A 22361-nucleotide genomic window follows, 5' to 3' on the forward strand; every position below is an offset into this window, starting at 1 on the left:
CTTGCCCAGATTAAACCAAATTGGACTGTGGGTAGGAAAGAGTCCTTTCCACCCTCCTCCCCTCCTTTGTATGGGACTTGGCTCAATGTGAGCACAACTGCGGAGTCAAATTCCCACGGTGCTTCCCAATGGAATATTTCCATCTAGTTCCAAATTCAGTTCTCCAGAAAGTTTAGTGTTAAGACTGTGGCCACAAGACAAGGGGGATTTCTCATATATATATATATATATATATATATATATATGAGAAATCCCCCTTGTCTATGTTCAAATAAATGGCTGAATTTTCGATATATATATATATATATATATATATATATATATATCGAAAATTCAGCCATTTATTTGAACACTTTGGGATTGTCCAGAGATAATTCTGCACCAGATTTCAAGGAGTGCTCCTACTGAGCTTTGGGGTTCCTAGGCTAGATATTTAATTAGAGCTGAAATGAATTCGGCACATCAGTTTCTCTTTAGGCACTGAAAGTTCATCAAACATTCCCCAAATGCTCAAATATTTGCTGAATGCTTGAAATCTGCTATTCATTCAATCAATCAATCAATCAATCAATCAATCAATCAATCAATCAAAGTTTATTGTTCTAGCCAAAGGTCATTACAAACCCCACAGCAACAGTACCAATAGAACAATACAGATCATACAGATCTGTTATTTGATATCATATGTTTGATTTTCAATTCTTTAAACATGATTTGTCAGGATCTGATAGTTGATATGCAATGGGATATAGTATTTCACCATATCTTACAGTAGGCAGTGGAATTTAAAAGCTGACATCCACTGGGATCTAGTATGTGACAATATGTGTAGCTGTTGTGCAACAGTTTTCATATTTGGCAATGTGGCTAATGATGTTGACAGCCAGCAGCTGATGGGGTTGTACATTTTATGTCTGGCAAAGTGACCCGCAACCCCCAAAGCAGCTGAATTTTAAGATCAGATGGCACATTCCAAATTTCAGTTTCTATGTTGGATGTTTTGAATATCTGAGAATACTGGCTTCGGCTCAACAGTGAATTCAGCTCAATTAACTGAGCCAAATTAATCCAATCAAAATATATTCCTGCATTGCGGGGGGGGGGGGGGAGTTGGACTAGATGATCCTCATGGTCCCTTCCAACTCTACAACTCTATGATTTCTATGAGCTAAACACCCTGCCAAGCGGCCGTTACCTGAGAGGTCAAGCTGTGCCCATGTTGGGGAAGTAGGATCCCACTTTGCTGCTGAGGAAAGGAGAGGAGATTTGGTTGCAGAGCTGGAAGAGAAAGGGGGAAAAAAGTGTGAGAAACTTTGTCTCTGCCTAACGATTTTCAGGATGGAAGGAAGAAGCAGGCCCGGTCCACTGAGGAAGTAGGGTGAGGAGCAGGGCTGGATCATAGCTGTCAAGCGTCCCTTATTTGGCGGGACAGTCCCTTATTCCAGCGCCATGTCCCGCTGCTGTCCCTTATTGATGATGTCTCTTAAATAAGCTACTGAAGGTAATGGGGCCCTTTCTATGTCCAGCTTCCTTTGTCAACAACAAATTGTTGCTGTTTTTTGTGTGTTGAATATATGCTATATGGTAATTTATGGACCTAATAGGTATCTAAAGCCATTCGCACGCAACAAAATATGTATTTTATAAAAGTAATTGTTGATCCCTTATTTTGGCTGCTGATCCCTTATTTTCGAGGCTGCTGGCCCCTTATTTTCAAATCTGTAAGCTGACAGCTATGGGCTGGATTTAGGTCTGATGAGGCCCTAAGCTACTGAAGGTAATGGGGATCTTTATATGTCCAGCTGTCCTTTGTCAACAACAAATTGTCACTGTTTTTTGTGTTGAATATATGCTATATGGTAATTCATAATAGGTATCTAAAGCCATTTGCACATAACAAATAGGAGCCTACACAATACAAAACACTGTTGCCGTATGTAGGTTTTATTTTATTTGTTTTTTTATCTTATATTTTGGAAATGTACATCCAGGTTTTTTTTCCTTTAAATTTTTTTTGGGCCCCCAAGAGAGTGGGGCCCTAAGCTATAGCTTGTTTAGCTTATATGTAAGTCTGGCACTCGTGAGGAGCCTGCCTTGAGCAGTGGAAGCCCTAGAAGCGGTGCCTGCCTCACCTCCACTATTTGTCTGCGGCCTCCACTGCTGGCCCTGTTGAACGAGATCTCACAAGACTTCGGTGAGATCTTACAAGATCTCGCTGGAAGTTGGCGCGGCTGCTGGCGCTTTGTGGGCACCAGTGGGCAATGCAGGTAAGGATGGTGCGGTGCCAGTGGAGAGTGAAATGGGGAGTGCCACCCCTGAGAATAAGGATGGGGAAGAGCTTTGGCTCACTGCTAGAGCATCTGCTTTGCACGCAGATTCAATCCCAGCCATCTCCAGGTTGGACTGGGAATCTTGGAAACCTGGGGAGAAGTATGGATTTGAGTGTGGATTTCTCCTAAATATACCCACTTTTGTATGCAGTTTCCCCCAATACAAGGCATTTTCGAAGGCTATTGTTACCAATATACTGTATTTTTCGCTCTATAAGACGCACCAGACCACAAGACGCACCTAGTTTTTGGAGGAGGAAAACAAGAAAAAAAATATTCTGAATCTCAGAAGCCAGAACAGCAAGAGGGATCGCTGCGCAGTGAAAGCAGCAATCCCTCTTCCTGTTCTGACTTCTGGGATAGCTGTGCAGCCTGCATTCGCTCCATAAGACGCACACACATTTCTCCTTACTTTTTAGGAGGGAAAAAGTGAGTCTTATAGAGCAAAAAATACGGTACATTTCGATGAACACAGTACCCCAGTATATGCATTTTTGTTCATATTGTGCAGCTGGAGAAGTGCACTGCAAAGTCCAGAGGACAGCAAACTTCGAAGGATGCTTGTGTTTCCATTTGTGTATTGCTTCAGAAAGTGCACTTTGGTGCAGTCTGCTTATAAAGGTAAAGAGAATCAAACTTCTCCTCCATGTGTACCTTCAGATGTTGCTGAACTATAACTCCCAGCAGCCCTGACCATTTTAGGCCTTGCTGGCTCAGACTGATGTGAGCTGTAGTCTAGCAACACTTAGGAGGGCTCCACTTTGTCTATCCTTGCCTCTGAGTGCTCAGAGCACCTCGCAGACATCCTGTTGTAATCCTTACAACAACACAGGAAGGCAAGCCAGCTCAGCAGTATAATTCCTATTTTGCAGACGCGTGGCTGAGGCTGTGAAATAGGAGCTTGCCTAAGGCCACCTAGGGATAATATAACCTTTCCAAAATGAGAGCATCTTCCACAATATGGTGCAATGTCACCAGAAATGAGATGCGCATGAGATTAATGACGTGCCCTCAAACAGACAAATTGGCAGCTGCCCTTCTTTCTTAGCATGGATTTCCAAACTGGGCCTTAACGCCACTAGACAGGATGACATCTTAGCACCAGGGTGAAGACAGGCTGTGGGCGTTGGAGGGGGGGGGGAAAGGAAGACTGTTGTGGCAGATTTTCAACTGCGGCGTGAGCCTGGTTTCTCCCCACTCTTCAATTTACATGACAGACATACACACCAAGAAATTAAATCTTGCTTTCGGTAGTGGCTGGGGCCCATTGGAGCTGGTAGGGTGGAAGGCAGGGAGGCAACCAGTAGGTGGCGCCAGAGCCAGTGACTAATTCCAGTATCCTCCCTGCAGAGTTGTACATGGGCAACACGGAGACTAAGGAAGAGGGGGAGGAAGCTGGCAGGCAGAGCAAATGGTGGCTGGTTGGAGATGGGCAGAGGTTAGTGGGGCCCTGCCCCATTCCCCCTAAAGAAGCAGCCTCCGCTACTTCAACCATCACTTGTCCTTCCCCTTCCTCCAATATTTCAGCCCGGCTGTTGCCCTTTGAACAACAGGTGTAGTCAATATTTTTGCGTCCAAGGGTAGCTGCTGCATGCAGGCGCATGCATCAGAACATAAGAAGAGCCAGTGGCCCCCTGGGAGCAGTATCCTGTTCTTGCAGTGGCCAGCCAGATGCTTGTGTGAAACCCGCAAGCGAGATTCGAGCACAAGAGCCCTCTCCCCTCCCTCTGTGGTTTCCGGCAACTGGTATTTTGGAAGAATTGCTGCCTCTATATGTGGAGGAATTTCATAGTCGTCATGGCTGGTAGCCATTGATAACCCTCTCCTCTGTGAATTGGTCAAATCCTCATCGAAAACCATCCAGTTGGTGACCATCACTGCCTATGGTGGGGGAAATGTCCTCAAGCTGACTCTGTTAGGTGTAACTATCTGCATTCACAGGACTCCCACCTGAATAGCTGAAGGAGGTTATTGGCTCCCCTTCCACCCAAATATTCAATCTGATGACCGGTGAGGCATTCTCTTTGCCTCCTCAGAAGATTGTCTTTTTGTCACTGCTTGGTATGTTCTTGTGAGGCCAGCTCCAGATCTGTGGGTTAGCTGGAAGCATTGTAAAAGGTACAATAGGTTTCTTTTTTACCCATCATAGTGGATGCAATTCTTTTGGTTCCCCTGTGCATATGGAAAGGCAGATGAAAGAAAGCTCATCTCCACTCGCTGCACAATATTTGGTGCGGACATAGGCTGGTGGCAGCCTTTAGCAAAAGCTGAGGAATGAGCTCCTATCAGAGAGGAAGGTGGTGGACTCTCCTTCATTGGAGGTTTCTCAACAGAGGTTGGGTGGTCATCTGGCAAGATTTTTTTAGCAGCAAGTCCTACATTGCAACTGCAAAGTGTTGGTGCTAACCTTTAAAGCTCTAAACAGTCTCAGCCCTGTATATCTGAAGAAGTGGCTTCACCCCCACCATCCAGCCCAGACACTGAGGTCCAGCTCTGAGGGCCTTCTGGTGGTTCCCTCACTGAGGGACATGAAGTTACAAGGAACTAGGCAGAGGGCCTTTTCGATAGTGGCGCCCGCCCTGTGGAACAACCTCCCTTCAGATGTCAAACAGTTAAACAACTATTTGAAGGCTCCCCTGGTCAGGGAAGTTTTTAATGGTTGATGTTTTATTGTGTTTTTAGTATTTTGTTGGGAGCTGCCCAGAGTGGCTGGGGCAGCCCAGTCAGATGGGCAGCATATAAATAAAACAGAAATAATAATAATACAGTGGTACTTCGGGTTACACATGCTCCAGATGACAGACTCTGCTAACCCAGAAATAGTACCTCGGGTTAAGAACTTTACTTCAAGATGAGAACAGAAATCGTGCTCCGGCGGCATGACGGCAGTGGGAGGTCCCATTAGCTAAAGTGGTGCTTCAGGTTAAGAACAGTTTCAGGTTAAGAACGGACCTCCAGAACGAATTAAGTACGTAACCAGAGGTACCACAGTAGTAGTAGTAGTAGTAGTAGTAATAATAATAATAATAGTTGCAGTGGCTTGGGCTAGATGACTTTTGGTGTTCCATTCAACTCTACATTTCTGTGATTTTAGGAAGAAGTGCAACTGTGAGGAGAGCAAAGAAACTAAATCAGAGGTGTGTGAGATAGTCATGTCTTAAGGGGTGTGAGGAAATGGAGTCAGGTTGGTTTTGGGTGCAGGTTGCTGAGTTCACGCATTGCTGAAAGTAGCCACTGAGGCGAGGGAGTGCTCCACTTATGTTACTGAGAACTGAGTCACCACAGGAGTTCATCACTGTAACCCTCCTAATTTCCTGCTCCCAGTCACTGGCTTCGTAATCCCAGCTCTTTGCAGCTGTTTGACTACTTCAGCGGAATCATTGCTTCACCCTTTTACTCCCGTGTGTCTCCGGAGTAGCAGAAAGGAAAACAAAGACCTGTCAGATCCCACAGGGTAGGGGTTGGCCATTGTTTCATCTGCGACTAGGCACCTTGCAAATTAGAGACATGCATGCAAATGTAATTAAAAGACGCACGCCACTGCAAGTGGGTCTTGCAGAACCCTACCAGACGGCGCTGGCGGAGACGTTTTAATGCCTTTGCAACATCCAGGGAGATAGGATCTAAATGAGGCAGACAAAAATTAGCCAAATGGCTTTGCCTGCTCGCTGCAGGATGGCAGGTCATAGGCCTAAGGATGGGGAGCACCTCAGTTCATTCAACGGCAGTGGCGGCGGGGAGAGCTTGCGTACAAATAAAGATCTATCTCTTACTTACTTTCATTTACTCATTTCATACAATTTATGAAAGACAAAAATTAAACAAGAGTCTCTGTCTGCATGTGTTGGTTGTGAGGCAGGACAGATTCATGCAGAATGGTGCACATATAGTGGCTGAAATTTGTACATCCTCCATCCATTTTGCCTAATCCCCATCAGACTTTGGGGAATGTACATATCTTGACTGCATTTTGGACATTCTCTGGGCAGTATGCACATTTTCCGGTCAGCATCCATAGTCTCCTAGAAACACGAGCCCTTTTCCCCTCCTATTTGTTCAGAAGTGTGTAGTTTTCACCACTTGAGATGCTTCTGGCTCACTCCCTCCTCTTGCATGGCCCACAACATGCCTCCACTGATCAGCCAAGAAGCAAATTCTTTATTAAATAAATAATATTTATCTATCAATCTCTCCATCAAATTTATACCCCACTATTCCTCTTTTCTCTGCAGGCCAGCTCTGTTTAAATCCATGTTCAGGTGTTACCCAGTTAGCTGAGGAGCCCAAGAGGGAATGCAGGGACAGGGACATTCTACACCAGGCACCCCGAAACTCGGTCCTCCAGATGTTTTGGGACTACAATTCCCATCATCCCTGAACACCGGTCCTGTTAGCTAGGGATGATGGGAGTTGTAGTCCCAAAACATGTGGAGGGCCGAGTTTGGGGATGCTTGTTTTTGTTTTAAAGAAGGTTAAAATATTTGAGGGGGGGGGAAAGGGGGAAATTTATGTATTAAAAAATAGATGGAGATGAAAATAGTAATATAAAAATATTATTATTTTTTTTTCAAAAAAAAGAAAAAATTCTTTTTAAAAAACAATTAAAAATTAAAATTAAGAAAAAATGTTTTTCCCTTCTTCCTTCCCTTTTTTAAAAAAATCCCTTAAAAATACAAAAAAGTGCCTTTTTCTTTTCTTTTCCCTCAAAAATTGAAAATAGAAGGAAGCAAGGTCTTTTCCAGTGGGCTTCCCTTTGGGCTCTGGCTTGCTTTTAGTGTGCTAGCTGTCGGGGAGGTGGGCTCGGCCTGGGCTTGGGTTCAGCGCGTATTTACCTTTCCTCCTTTCCCTTGGTGGCGGCAGTGCAATGGGGGGGGGATGCTTGTTTTACACCTTCCCTCCCCCAATTCTGACTGAATTGCCTCTCCTGCCTCCATGGGGCCAATCACCAAGGGGATCAGAAGGGATAGGAGGTTTAACCAGCTGAGGAAGAGTTACTCAGCAGGAGAAAGAGGGTAGGGAGAGAAGGAGTTTGTCTAGTAAATCTGTAGACTTCACTCCGACAGGAGGCAGGGATGACCACCAACTTGGGCGACTTTAAAAGGAGATAGAGCAAATTCCTAGAGGAGAGGGCTTTTGGTGGCTACCAGTCATGATGGCTATGCTCTGCCTATGCAGTTGGAGGCAAAGATGATTCTGAATACCAGCTGATGGAAATTGCAGGAGAGGAAAGGAAACCTGATTGCGGGTTTCCCATTGGGGCTTCTGGTTGGCCACTGTGAGAACAGGATGCTGGACAAGATGGCCCATTGGCCTGATCCAGCAGGCTCTGCTTATGCTGTTATATAAATTTAGGGTGAAAAGCCTCCAAAACTATTCTGCTATCTTTCAAAAATTGAAAATCCAGACACATGGGTTGCCATATGTCCAGATTTTCCTGGCCATTTTTGCCAGTTTCCTCCTTGACACTGCTTCTGACTGCAGTATTCTGAGGAAAGTTTCAGGAAATTCTGGGTGTATGGCAACCCTGCTCCAAATATATCAGTATCTTTGAAACATCTGCACGGCATTCCTTTTGACACCTGCTAATGACTTTGTTAGGGACGCGGGTGGCGCTGTGGGTTAAACCACAGAGCCTAGGACTTGCCGATCAGAAGGTCAGTGGTTTGAATCCCCACGATGGGGTGAGCTCCCGTTGCTCACTCCCTGCTCCTGCCAACCTAGCAGTTCGAAAGCACGTCAAAGTGCAAGTAGATAAATAGATAAATACCTTCCTCTGGCGGGAAGGTAAACAGCATTTCTGTGCGCTGCTCTGGTTCGCCAGAAGCGGCTTAGTCATGCTGGCCACATGACCCGGAAGCTGTACGCTGGCTCCCTTGGCCAATAAAGCGAGATGAGTGCCGCAACCTCAGAGTTGGCCACGACTGGACCTAATGGTCAGGGGTCCCTTTAACTTTACATAATGACTTTGTTTGTTTGTTTAGAGAATCCTACCCAGGCTTGCAATTTTAACGTGTAATGATAACATGAGCTTCTATTAATTTCGTAAATTTCTAACGAGTGCTGATTTTACATGTATTTTGATTCATCTTAGGTTAGCTTGCTTTTAACATTTGTTTGTTATCAGCATTTCTTAATGACTATGATTAATGAGTAGCGAATCCTTAATGAATTTTCTAGTCCGAGTAAACCGCTTAGAGGTTACAGATGATTAAGCGGTATATAAATGCTGTTAAACAGTTCATATAAGGAAAGGAGTCAGCGTGATCAGTGGCTAGGGAATGCTGACTGATTATTGAAAGGGGGAGGAAAGGGGGAACAGGGGGGAGGCGGGAGAGAATGGAGAATAAAATGCACGTCACACTGCAACCTTTTGTTGCAGTTTCCACATATATACTTAGATGAATGTCCTCCTTACCTTGTTGTCCTGCTGGGCCCTGAGAAAGCAGGAAAAGGGGGACGGATTGCATGTGGCCTGGAACCTGCACAAGCTGTTGTAACGTGTGAAGAGAACTCATATCCTGGAGGAAAAGTAAGAGCCAAAGTTGCAGTCAGTGGGACCTTTTCACCTAGTTCTGCATATGCTCCATTGCCCACCCCTCTCCATGTGCATCGCTACCATGACTTGCCTCCTAACTTTCCCCAAAAATACACAACTGTCCAAGCATGCGCAAATATATCATCTGGTTTCTCATTGGTTGATGACTCGGCACTCGAGGGCCAAAGCCCACAATATGTGGCTAGACTGAGACCAAAGACGTCAGGTGTTTTGAATGCTTCCCCCTCCCACAAATGCAGAACAACCTCTTGGATATTTAAAATGAGCAGGAGAAGGGTAGTCTCATCAGAATGTTAAAAGACACAGGGTCCAGACAGGAGCTCTGCCTCTGGGAAGTTCACAAACAGGGCTTGAAAGCAATAGCTCTCTTCTTCCTCTGCTCTCTCCAGCAACTGCTATTAGAGATCCCTTCCCCCTGAACATGGAGGTTTCACCAAGGCACCATGATAACAGCCATTGATGGACCTCCCCTCCTCTATGACTTTGCTTAATTCCCTTTTGAAGCCATCTGAGCTGGTGGCCGTCACCGCATCTTGTGGCACGGAGTTCCTCAGATTAATTACACACATGGAGAAGAAGCACTTCCCTTTGTCTGTCCTCAATCTCCAGCCATTCAGTTTATCAGATGACCTTGGGTTCAGGAGTCAGAGAACCTTCTCTGCATCCACTTTCTCTACACCACGCCTCTACCATGACCCCCCCTCCGATTACCTTTCCTAACCCTAAACTAAAAGCCCTAAATGTTGTAGCCTTTCTTCTTAATAGGATCATGTGGCCAGTATTGTTTATAGTTGATTTATCTACAACCTGCAGCTCCACAAGGTCACAGATGGTCACCCTTCCAAGCACTGACCAGACCTCGACCTGCTTAGCTTCAGCACTGGTGGTGCATCAAATGCCTTAAGGCCACACCCCATACGGGAATTATTCGCTGGGTCTACAACTACTTTTGATCAACACTTGTCCGTATGAATCACCGAAAGTTTCTTACCCCAGCAATTTGCCCTCCAGGCATCATCGAGGGCCCTTGTACCAGGTGGCTCGATCTGGAGGGAATGGCAGTTTGCAAAGAGTCACCGAGGTCTTCCGTCTTAATCTGTGTGAAAGAGTAAAAGACAGCATTGTTGCAAAACCCTCGCCAAGATCACGAAGCTGGCAGGAGAAGAGGGAAGGCTGGGGAGGCAGGTTTGGGGTGCAGAATTCAGGGAGTCTGTACCCCTCGTGGCTTCAGTTGACTTGCCGTAGAATTTATTTATTTATTAGTTATAAAAAATATTTACATACCACTATCTTTTTTTTAAAAAAAAAGAAATCGGAATGGTTCACCACTAAGGATTATGGAAAGGTGTATGCATCCTTAACTGCCTGCACAAAACTACTGGAATAGAAAAGTTTTCAGCAGATGTTTAAGACTTGGCACAGAAGCCACCTGCCGAATTTCTAGTGGCAGAGCATTCCACAGGATTGGGCTGATGACACAAAAGGCTCAGTTTCTTGTAGTCAAAGGAGCCTCCCCAACACATCAGTTGTAACCCTGCTTGAGGTCCCCAGAATGTCAAGCACCAACTTCTGTACGCAAAGGATGGAAACATTTCTGGGAGACCAATGAAGGAATTTGTCTGCTCCAAAAACCACATTGACATTGAGATAATGTTTTGAAGATTATCTAAATTTGTATACTGTCCTGTACCCATAGATCTCAGGGCTGAAGGCCTGGTTAAACAGAAACATTTTCACCTGTTGCCTAAAGATATGTACTTCAAGTGTCAGGTAAGCCCCCCTGGGGAGTTGTTGTTTAGTCGTTTAGTCGTGTCCGACTCTTTGTGACCCCATGGACCAGAGCATGCCAGGCACTCCTGTCTTCCACTACCTCCCACAGTTTGGTTAGACTCATGTTTGTAGCTTCGAGAACACTATCCAACCATCTCGTCCTCTGACATCCCCTTTTCCTTGTGCCCTCCATCTTTCCCAACATCAGGGTCTTTTCCAGGGAGTCTTCTCTTCTCATGAGGTGGCCAAAGTATTGGAGCCTCAGCTTCACAATCTGTCCTTCCAGTGAGCACCCAGGGCTGATTTCCTTAAGAATGGATAGGTTTGATCTTCTTGCAGTCCATGGGACTCTCAAGAGTCTCCTCCAGCACCATAATTCAAAAGCATCAATTCTTCGGCGATCAGCCTTCTTTATGGTGCAGCTCTCACTTCCATACATCACTACTGGGAAAACCATAGTTTTAACTATACAGACCTTTGTTGGCAAGGTGATGTCTCTGCTTTTTAAGATGCTGTCTATGGAGAGCATTCCACAAACGGGGAGCCACCACAGAAAAGGCCTCTTCTCGTTTTGCCACCCTCTTGATGTCTGGTGGAGGAGGCACATGAAGAAGTGCCTCCGATGACGATCACAGGGTCTAGGTCAGTTCATACAGGAGGTCCTGAGTCATTTAAGGCCGTATAGGTCAAAACCAGCATTTTGAATTGGGTTTGTAAACTAATTAGCAGCCCGCGCAGTCGAGCCAGGGATGGTGTACTATGCCCTGGTGAGCAACCTGGTCACCGAATTCTGCACCAGCTGAAGTTTCTGAACAGTCTTCAGAGGCAGCCCTTTGTATAGCATGTTGCAGCAATCTAACCTAGAGGCTACCAGAGCATAGATGACATAAATTAGGCTATCCCTATCCAGATAGGGGCAGATGGGCCACCAGCCGAAGCTGATGGAAGACACTCCATATCACCAACGCCACCTAAGTCTCAAGAAACAGCAAATGGTCCAGAAAGCCCAAAGCTATGTACCCGCTCCTTCAGAGGTATTCTAACCCCATCAGGAACAGGGAACCACCCACTAGCAGTGCCTCAGCCTTCTTTGGATTGAGCTTCCATTTGTTGACTCTTACCCAGTCCATTACTAAGACAAGAACATGGCCCAGCACATCCACGCCCACATTTGTAAAGGAGAAGTAGAGCTGTGTGTCATCAGCATATTGCTGGCAACATACCCCAAAACTTCAGATAACCCCACTCAATGGTTTCATGTAGATGTTAAACGGCACAGAGGTTAAAACTGAACTCTGAGGAACCCCATGTTGAAGGCTCCGCAGGGCTGAAGAGCACTCCCCAAGCAGAAGGACAGTTTGAGGACCCTGTGTGAGAGGCAGGTAAGGGGAGAGCTCAGTGGGTGAGAAGAGAAGGGTGAGCCCAGGTGAGAGCTGGGAGGGAACACCTTCCTCTGTAGGGGATGAAAGTTAACATATAGTGGAGAGAGAAAATTTTGTGGTTTCTTCTTCTGTCTCTTCTTTCTTTAGTTTCTTTTCTTTATCTCTTGTGGATGAGTTTGTTGTTTTTATTGTATTGTGACTATATGTATATATATATATATATTCATATTGTATTGTAAAACCTTTATTGGCATCACATACAACATCCAAAACAAATCAATACAGAATTACCATTTCCCCAGTGGCACAAAACATTTGCTAAAAGAAAGGAGGCAGAGCAGTCTATCGTCACATCTCTTGGTCTCCAGGGAGATCAGACGTCTGCAGTGTATTTCGACGACAAAAAACCAAATAGAGATATTTAGCCACTAACTTGGTGAGCTCCTGATCATTCCCCAGTAATAGAAAATGTATGACCTCTGACTCTGGTTTCCATATGGAGAAAGAGGAGCGCTCCCCAGGCATCACCCTCTGGAAATAACCATCGAAGTAGGACCAGAACCATTGCAAAGACATGCCACCCACACCTAACTCAGACAGCCACTCCAGAAGGATACCATGGTCAAGGGCATCAAAAGACACTGAGAAAGTAGATAGTGAAAGAAAGAAAAAAGCAAGTTATGGCAAGGAAAGCTCACACCATAATAGGAACACAAGGACCTAAGAGGAGTCTTCTGGATCAGGCCAATGGCCCATCTTGTCCAGCATCCTTTTCTCACAGTGACCACCTTTTCCTTTTGCAGGAAACCCAAAAGCAGCACCTGTGCACAAGATCCCTCTCCCCTCCTGTGGCTTCCAGCAGCTGGTACTGAGAAGCATTTCCCCCTCCAAATGTGGAGGAAGAGCACAGCCACCCTGACTAGCAACCATAGATAGACCTTTCCTCCATGATTTTGTCCAGTCTGCTATTAAAATCATCCAAGTTCTTGGTCATATGAGCTGTGTGAAGAATTACCGTATTTTCCCGTGTATAACACCCCCCCCCGTGTATAAGATGCCCCCTATATTTGGGGACTCTAAATTAAGAAAATGGGGGGGGGATTGCCAGGAGTTAAGCTTCTTTGGGGGGAGCATTGCCCAGACAAACGCAGACAATATCACGCGTTGCCGATGACAATCTCTTGCTTGCAGCAGCAAACAATCGCCAGTTCCCACACTGCATTATCCGTGTATAAGACGACCCCCGATTTTAAACATAATTTTAAAATAAAAAATCCTCATCTTATACACAGGAAAATATGGTACATTCTTTTGGTTGGATGGCCATCTGTCATGGATGCTTCAGTTGAGATTCTTGCATTGCAAGGGGTTGGACTTTGATGTCCCTTCCAACTCTAAGATTCTATCATTTTATCCGTCTTGAATTTCCCAACATTCAGCTTCATTGGATGTAAGCAAATTCAAGTGTTATGAGACAATATCGGCCAACTCAAAATTAAAAAATTGGAAATCAAGCAATAATTTGGCAAAATTGGATGAAAGAAAGTATTTTGACATTGAATCAATTAATTGATTAAAATTACAAATTTGTGGAATATAAGACTTTGCAAGTAAAGTATGGATTAACCAGTGAAACACAATGGCAATACATCCAATTGAAACATATGTTGGAAAGGCAGTTTGGCCCTGATGCTATAGCAGCATCGGAAACACCCATGCTGCTACAAGATTTAATCTCTGCAACAAAAACAAAAAACTCTACATTTGCACTATATAAAACCCTACTCAACAGGAAGAAATATGATTTAGAATATGATAGACAAAAATGGAATGAAGAGTTAGGGGTACAGAAAACAAATGATATATGGGAGTCAAGTATAAAATCAACAGAAATAGCCTCTATGGAACTAAGACTAAGACTTATCCAACAGAAAATAATATTCAGAGCCCATTGGACTCCAGCAAAACTATACCAGAAGAAAATAACAAGTGCAGACAACTGCTGGAGATGTGGGAGTAAAAATGCGAACTTAGTACATATGATGATTAACTGCCCAATGATAAGATCATTTTGGTACGAGGTGAGGATATTTATAGCAAGAGTAATAAAAATAAATTGTTATTTAGGGGAATTGAATTTAATTATAAATTATATTCCGGAAACGTGGGAGATTACAAGGGGTAAAAAAAATATGGATGTACCGTGCTATATTAGAAGCAAAAAAACCTGTTTTGATGAATTGGAAGAGCCGCAAAAAGATTCAATTGAGCACATGAATTGATAATATGGATAGATTAGCTGCACACGAACGAATTGCATGTCGACACAAATTAAGAATGGATAAATATGAAGAAATCTGGAAGGAATATTTAAGCGATAAGGCGGATAGTGGTGGGAAGTAGGGGGAGGAGAAAGTGGTGGGAAAATATTGTTAAAAAGGTGTTGTCATGGGTATATCAGTGTATTCAAATCTGAATTGTCAAATTGTGTTATTAGTGTTATTATGGTTTTTGTTGTATGTGTCTTTTGCGGTTGTTTTTTGTATTGAAAAAATGATTAAATAATTTTTTTTTTTTAAAGTGTTATGAGACAGGGGATTCCACCCTTTCTACCCACTTTCTCAATGGCATGGGTAATTTTATAAACTTCTATCATGTCACATGTTAGTTGCCTTTTCTCTAATTTTTAAAGCCTCAAATGCTGATACTTTTCTTCTTGGGGGAATTGTTCCACCTGCTTGATGATTTCATTCTCTCCTTTCTGACACTTTCCCAATTCGGCAATATCCTTTTTTTTTTTTTTTAAGAAGAGGAGGCAACCAGATCTGTGCACGGTATTCCTAATGCCGTGAGAAATCTGTTAGTATTTCAGGTGCTGTGCAAGACTCTTCATCACTCCCAAGTCAGATGGCATGGAATTGCAGACTTAATATTTGCAAGCCTGCAACCAGTCTCTGGCAGTGATTTCCATAGTTAGTTCCGTGTCGATTCCCTCCACCCGCAACCTGCTCTAGCCTTAGGGCCCCCTTACCAGAAATGGCCTGGCAAGGGTACAAGGCTGACCCGCTGTGCCAACTGGCAGAGGGACCCTGCACGTGAATGGGCTGGCACACACCATGACGAGCTTTTCAATCAATGTAGCTGACACAGAGAGAGCTCTGCTCCCAGAAGTGCATTTTGGGTGAGGAAGGATCGGTAACTTAGTTGGCCCTTTTGATAATGCGCCAAAAAACACCCAAGGGTTTGACTGCCAAAGCTAAGGCAAACTGAACTTGGTTGGCAGTGTTGGGCATAAAACAACAGTTACTATAAGTTACTTGAACATGGGGGGCGGGGGAGGCATGATTGGCAGAAAGGAAGCCTAATCATCCCTCACTGATTCTTTCTCTTTTAGTAAGTATTTGTTGGTAAAACGTTTCACCACCTCTCAGGCTTTATTTTCTTCCTGCCTCTTCTCCGGTTTAGTTAGTTCAAGCCAGTGACAGCTGGAAGCTAGCATATACTCAGTCCCTCCAAATGCACTCATTTTCCAGGTTTACAGAAACTGTCCCGGTTTCTGATTTAATCCCGGAATGTCCCGCTTTCCCTTAAAGGTAAAGGGACCCCTGACCATTAGGTCCAGTCGTGACCAACTCTGGGGTTGCAGCGCTCATCTCGCTTTATTTGCCGAGGGAGCCAGTGTACAGCTTCTGGGTCATGTGGCCAGCATGACTAAGCCGCTTCTGGCGAACCAGAGCAGCGCACGGAAACACCGTTTACCTTCCCGCCGGAGCGGTACCTATTTATCTACTTGCACTTTGACGTGCTTTTGAACTGCTAGGTTGGCAGGAACAGGGACCAAGCAACGGGAGCTCACCCCGTTGTGGGGATTCAAACTGCGACCTTCTGATCAGCAAGTCCTAGGCTCTGTGGTTTAACCCACAGGACCACCCGCGTCCCCCCGCTTTCCCTTAGGACGTCCCTATTTTCATCAGAGAAATTTTGGAGGGTATCAAATTATGCAACCCTCAAGCCAAGGAGATAGGTAACTATACAACCTGAAGAAGGCATCCGAAGGCAGCCTTGTATAGGGAAGTTTTTAAATATTTAATGTTTTATTATGTTTTTCTGTATTTTGCAAGTTGCCCAGAGTGGCTGGGGCAACCCAGTTAGATGGGTGGGCTATAATTTTTCTTAAAAAATATTATTATTATTATGGAATAGGACGTCCCTATTTTCATTAGAGAAATGTTGGAGGGAATGTGTACCAGTGCCACACAAATGACACAGGGACATGTACCTGGAAGGGCCAAAAGCATCTGCTTTGCATGCAGAAGTTCCTGAGTTCGATACCCAGCGTCTCCAGGCAGGTCTGGCAAGGTCTCCTGCCTAAAACCCTGGAGAACTGCTGCCTGCCGGTGTGGACAACACTGAATGAGGCAAACTGGTATCAAGGCAGCATCAAGGTGATGAAGAAAAGGGAAAAGGCCAAAAGATAAACAGGACAGTTCCCTGTAGATTTTGAGCAGTAACTGGGATTTGTCAGGCTTTGGATGGAGGATTAGAGCAGGAGAGGAAAGAAACACCCCAAAAGGTATTTCTCAGAGGATTTGCACAACGAACATCAGAGCCCAGGCATTCTACCAGGTTGCCCTCAGTCTTTGATGATTATAGTGACTAATCATCGTTTACTCACCTGGCAAGAGAACAGAGTGAAACTGGAACCGCAAAAGGTTTGCCCAAAGCAAAAAAATTAAAAATTAAACACACACACACACACACACACACACACACACAACAGTACAGTTTCACTAGGCGCAGATCAGCTCCCCAACCCCCCTGTTTGTTTTTGTCCACTTGTGATTGCTACAACTTTTGGGGGGGGGGAATTTAAAAAATGTGCCCTGAGCCCATCATTCCTTCCCACATTCACCACCTTTGTTTTTCAAAAAGCTTGGATCCCCCCCCCATAGAACAGTTAAGGCAAGAATAGCATATTTTGAGTGAACTGAACAAAGGGAAGGCAACAAGACGAACGAATGGATCAACTTGAAAGGTCCATCATCTAGTCAAACATTTGTTGTCTTACTATTTCCTGAATTTTCACAGTCTCATGCAAGTCACGTTGTTAGTATCTTGGACATTTTATAGAAGGGAAACTTAAAACGTCCAAGAAATTAGCAATGTGGTGGTTTTAGAAAGAAGAACGAAGAAAAGGAAACGTTGGGTTTACCAAAGGTCCGTCATTTAATTCATCATATATTTTTTTACAGCCATCAGTGGAAAATGCATGCTTATTATTTCTAATTGCCCCTAGCAGCTGGTCTTCAGAGGTAGATTTCATACGAACATGGAGGTTCCATTTAGTTGTCAGCTATTAATAAAATTATGCTCCCGAAAGTTGTCTAACACCCTTTCAAAAAGCCACCCAGGTTGTAAAAGGATTTTATCTTAGTTTGCATACACTCCCAACAAATCTGAATGAAATAAATCATGAAGGGTTTGGATTGCTTGGTGAGTTAATATATTTACATTAGGCACACTGCAAACACTGTTGGCTACAATCGGATTAAAACGAGATGCGTTCAATCTCTTGAGAATATTTTGGGCTCCTCTAATGCATGATTTCTCCAGGTAAACTGTTCCGATCTAGAGCCAAATTTGAAAGTAGTTTAGTTTTCATCTGAAAGGGCAGATTATAGTTTGTTGAAACTTTCCCTGTGGTGTCAGGCAATATATTCAATTTAAGCTCTTGTTAAGTTATAAACGTTTGGCCAAAACGAATAGAAGGGAAAGAATAAAAGAGGCAGAAAGTAAGTAAGTAGGAATTAACAAATTGGAAGAGTGTAAGAGAGAGCAAGATAATGATTGCTGTTAAAACATGACTAAAATGATCCCTCTGGTTACATGAACAAAATATTTGGCTAGGAAATAAATTAACATTTTCCCACTTGTTGTCCTATTTCCTTTTACTTCTCTGTTTCTGTTTTATCAATGCTTTCTTTCCATGCTGCCATTAATCAAGGACAATCTACCACCATCCTGCAGCCTGTGCATCTGTCTTACTAAGCAAGGAGCCAGTTTGTCCAAGGTCATAGTAACTGTAAAACCAGAAACATCAAATGCATCTACAATTCTGTCCTTGAAACATTTGACGGGCTTCAGTTAATTGACACACAAAGAAAAGAAGTAACATTGCCCTATTCTCTGTAAAGTCAGTTCATAGCCACAAAGGAGCCTTGAGGATGAAAACCATGGAAGGTGCCTCTGAATATCACCTTTTACCTGAAAAACAATACATATGTAACTTTGCTTTCCCATCTTGTATTGTTTTAAATCTTTGATAGCCACCTTGGAACAGGTGGAAATGTCAGGCTTCATAGAAGCAGAAGAGACTTTTGCTTGTACAAGACAGGCATCTAGTTTTTGCTGATTCCCACCTAGGCATGAAAGGCTCTGTCAGTTTTGCTACTCTCACCTTCTCATTTTCAATTTAGTTCTCTGCATATTGCAGAAATTTGTGATTATCTTTTTAAAGGGAGAAATTCACCAGCTTATTAGTGCAATTTCCTCTTAATTAATACATTTTTTATTGGTAAAAGAAGATACATAAATTTATTTAAAAAGCATCTTAATGCCCAGGGGTAAAAGATTATAAAAGGGGAAAGTGCACCAAGTCACCTCTCTTTTTTTACAGTGGATGTGAGAGTCTTCAGAGAGAACTACACCACCAACCCACAAGACTGAGAATATTTCTCCCTGCAGTCAAAGCAAGGGTGCCATTGCAACCCCTTCTGCCCAGTGCTCTGTTGTTGTGCATTTCAAAGGATAGGTCATGATCCTTTGTCTACCACCCTCTTTCCCTAGTCACCAACAATCTGGACCATGTTTCAATTGACAGTTAGGATCCCCCACCAGTCTAGGGAAAAGCAAAAAGGTTATACCTTTCACCCCTTTGTCCCTTCTGAGCTCGAAACCAAACTCAGAAAAGCATGGCAGGCCCTCCTTCGTAGCTACCGCTCCTGAAGATCCGAAAGAACACCCAAGGCTTCATGTGTTCTTGTCTAAAGCCAACTCTCCAGGGCAAATCCAAACCAGTCACCAGGTGTAGGGAGAAGTATGTCAGCTACTGGAATGATACCCTGGGTTGCCCATGAGCAGGACGGTCCCAGTCGGCACCGAGTGCAGAAGAAATGCAAGTTATTTCCAAACTGAGATCAATTTTCTAGTGGCTGCCAAAACAGAAGTGTTTGGAAGCGGTCCAAGCCAAAAGGGGTGTGTCCCTTGCAACCTAGCTACGAACATCATGAGAACATGAGGTAGGGTTGGTATTGCAAGCTGGTTGCCAGTTTGGGCTGTTTCATTTCATTTCAGCTTAGCATCACCCTCCCTTGTTCTCAGAATTTTCATGATAAACTGGCAGGCTTAAAATAGCAAAACAGAGCCCGCCAACCTGAGAAACAGATCCTGTCAGTTTTGGCTTCTCATTTTCCCAACAACTGATTTCAGATCTCCGCATTCCTGCAGCATTCCGAAGTTATTCATTTTATCGCCATGAAAAGTTATCTGAATTTTAGTGCTAAAAACACCTTTCGACATGCAGTTTTGTAGTACAGTGGTACCTCGGGTTAAGTACTTAATCCGTTCCGGAGGTCCGTTCTTAACCTGAAACTGTTCATAACCTGAAGCACCACTTTAGCTAATGGGGCCTTCCACTGCTGCTGGCCACCGGAGCACGATTTCTGTTCTCATCCTGAAACAAAGTTCTTAACCCGAGGTACTATTTCTGGGTTAGCGGAGTCTGTAACCTGAAGCGTATGTAACCCGAGGTACCACTGTAATGTCATCATTTCTCCTACTAGAATGCATTTTCCATATGCGATTTCCACCAACATATGCAACACTTTTTATGCATCTTTTCCCCTAATGTGCATTTTTTTCATACACATTGGTTGGAGAACTGCATTGCAAAATTCGGACAAGTATGAATTTTGGAGGATAGCCATGTTTCAGTTTGCATACACATTTGAGAATTAGGTATGGTAATTTCTTTTTAAAATGCAAACATGATTGAAAACACCACACCAATTCCTAGTTGCTGCTGGTTTCTATAGGTTTTCTCCTGCCTTCCTTCCAAGTCTTGCTGATCGCTGCCAGTTATTATCAATGAGAAATGCAACCAAACCACAAAAGGCTGGATCCAGAGCTGATCTTCCCACTCCTTCTCAATATTCAAGTTGCCTATGCAGATCTAGAAGAAAATTCATATGCAGATTACGGAGACAAAGCTCCAGATCTTGTTAAGCTTCCTGGGGCTTTGTCTGACTTAACACCAAAGTCAAATAAACCAAGGTGAACAGGAACAGGAGAAGTTACTTTTTCCTACAATGCCAATCTCACGCGCCAGTATTTTCTGCAGGAGGATATGTCTATTTTCTTTAAGAGGATAAGTCTGTTGCTAACAGGGGCACTGCTTCCTGCCCTGGAAAAGGCTCTTTTGCCTTTAACATCTGAATGTATTCAATGCAGTGCTAAGTGTAAGAATTTACACTTGCAGGAGGGAACAAGCCCCCCATCACCTCTTCCTGCTCTGCACCCCCAACACTCATGGGGATATTTGGAAAGGGGCAGTGAGGTGCATGTACAGAGGAAAGATCCATTGTGCAAGTTACAGAATTGTGGTTTTAAGAATATCTGCTTGGTGTGTAGCAGAACTTTGGCTCATGTTTTTAAATTGACCCATCTCAGAGGGGTTGGTTTTAGGTGAACTAAGCCAGAAGCATTTACAGGAGTTTGTTACCTGCATAGGAAAGTAAAATTTGCACTTTGTAATCTCATCGCTCGAGTTGTGCTTATTAACCGCAGAAAATATTATGAAAATTTGGGTTGCTATTAAGCTAATTGCCTCTCTTTTCATTTCCCTTTCCATAAAAAACTTTTACAGTTGCTTGATGTCGGCTAATCTGTTTGGGAATCTTTGACTCGGGTGTTAATTGTTGTTAATTTTCTCCCTTTCTTGTTTCATTGCATTGGATAACCCCTCATCTTAGATTCTGTAAACCGATAGGATGTCTTCTGCCGGTTACCTTGGGCTAAGATGTTTCTTAAAAAGAAGCTCTCAGAAATGAGAAAGGATGAAGCAGTCAGATATTTTCAAATTTCAGAATCCACCCCCACCCACCCACTTACAATCTTGCCAGAGGCTGGCATTACTATATAATGAGGTGCATTCAAGTTTACCTCTGTTCATCTGCTAAGCTGCCTACTGCCTATACATTCTGGTAGGCCATAGGTTTTCAACATTTTTGAGTCCCTGGCTCCTTAACCAACTGCATTCTTTCTGTGGCACCCCTGTGTGGCTCAGGAGCCCAGTGATTTCACCCCTTGCCTGCAGAGCTGGCAGCCTCTCACCCTTTTTCGAACACCCTCCCTTGTGGAGTGTTCCCTCAGCCTCCTCTCCTTGGGAGTCCTCCAGGCATCCACCGCTGCTACCCCAGTCTCTGAGCTGTGCCCCCCCTGCCTCAGAGAGAGGTGCCTCCTCACACTGCCCCACAGGGGCCTGGGAAGAGGATGCCCCCAGCCTTAGTGGCCCAACAGAGACTGGCCAAAGGTGAACGTGAGGCCAGCACCTTACCTTGGGAAGCAACAGTGGCAAAAGTGGCAGTGCTGCCAGGCCTGCATAGTGGAAAGGCTCCCTTTCAGCACTGGCCTCTCTGCTCCCAGGCACACAACAAGCACAAGAAAAGCTAGTGCAGCACCTGTCTGCCTGCCTGGCCTCCTACTTGCCTGTCCATTCCCAACAGCAAGGGTTGGTGGACAGAGGCCAGTGTTGCCCACGGCGCCCCTCGCCACCATTCAAGGCACCCCAGGGTGCCATGGCACACTGGTTGAAAACCCCTGTGGGTTTACTTTACTGTGATTCCTTTTTCTGTCATTTTCGCTTTTTAAGTAGACACCTCCATTCATTCTGGAGAACATTGTCAGGACTGGAGTCCTTAGTGCTGATGGATGGTTGCAAATCAATATGCAAAGCAACTTTAAAATGATAACTTTGTAAAAAAGAATATTCCCAGCCTTTGTAGTCAATAGATTCACCCCCACTGACAAACTGGAGATCTATAAATCATTTAAAAGGAAGTAATATGTGCAGGTGCAGGAAGCAAACTTTTTCCAAAGCCAGATGGGTTTTAACAAGTTGGTCTTACTGAGTGGCAGATCAGAAACACAGAGTACAGCTGTGCGAGAGATTCCAGGGGTTACAGGATTCATGTTTTCCTTTGGAAATGAAGCAAAGCAGAGACTGTGGTGTCTTTATGATATATGGTTTATTTACACACAAATGCA

At 44.1% G+C, this 22361-nt stretch overlaps 1 protein-coding gene and 1 long non-coding RNA gene across 4 annotated transcripts in view; one reads left to right on the plus strand and one right to left on the minus strand.

Moving 5' to 3' along the window:
* Nucleotides 1–22361, plus strand: part of LOC307203804 — a 446600-nt gene that overhangs the window by 228566 nt on the left and 195673 nt on the right. The gene's annotated exons all lie outside the window — the stretch shown is intronic.
* POU2F3 (POU class 2 homeobox 3) overlaps nt 1–22361 on the minus strand; it is a 94690-nt gene that overhangs the window by 18963 nt on the left and 53366 nt on the right. For 2 of the 3 annotated variants that reach the window (XM_079954813.1, XM_079954812.1), the window contains 3 exons: nt 9878–9982; nt 8746–8848; nt 1196–1278 (listed from right to left, as the gene is read on the minus strand). In XM_079954813.1, the coding sequence (XP_079810939.1) occupies nt 1196–1278; nt 8746–8848; nt 9878–9982 (291 nt within the window). Of the gene's footprint in view, nt 1–1195; nt 1279–8745; nt 8849–9877; nt 9983–18961; nt 19229–22361 lie in introns of those variants that run through there. The other variant, XM_079954814.1, reaches the window with a different exon arrangement.

This window comes from Podarcis cretensis, assembly GCF_951804945.1.
Source record: "Podarcis cretensis genome assembly, chromosome: 15".
Taxonomy (NCBI): domain Eukaryota; kingdom Metazoa; phylum Chordata; class Lepidosauria; order Squamata; family Lacertidae; genus Podarcis; species Podarcis cretensis.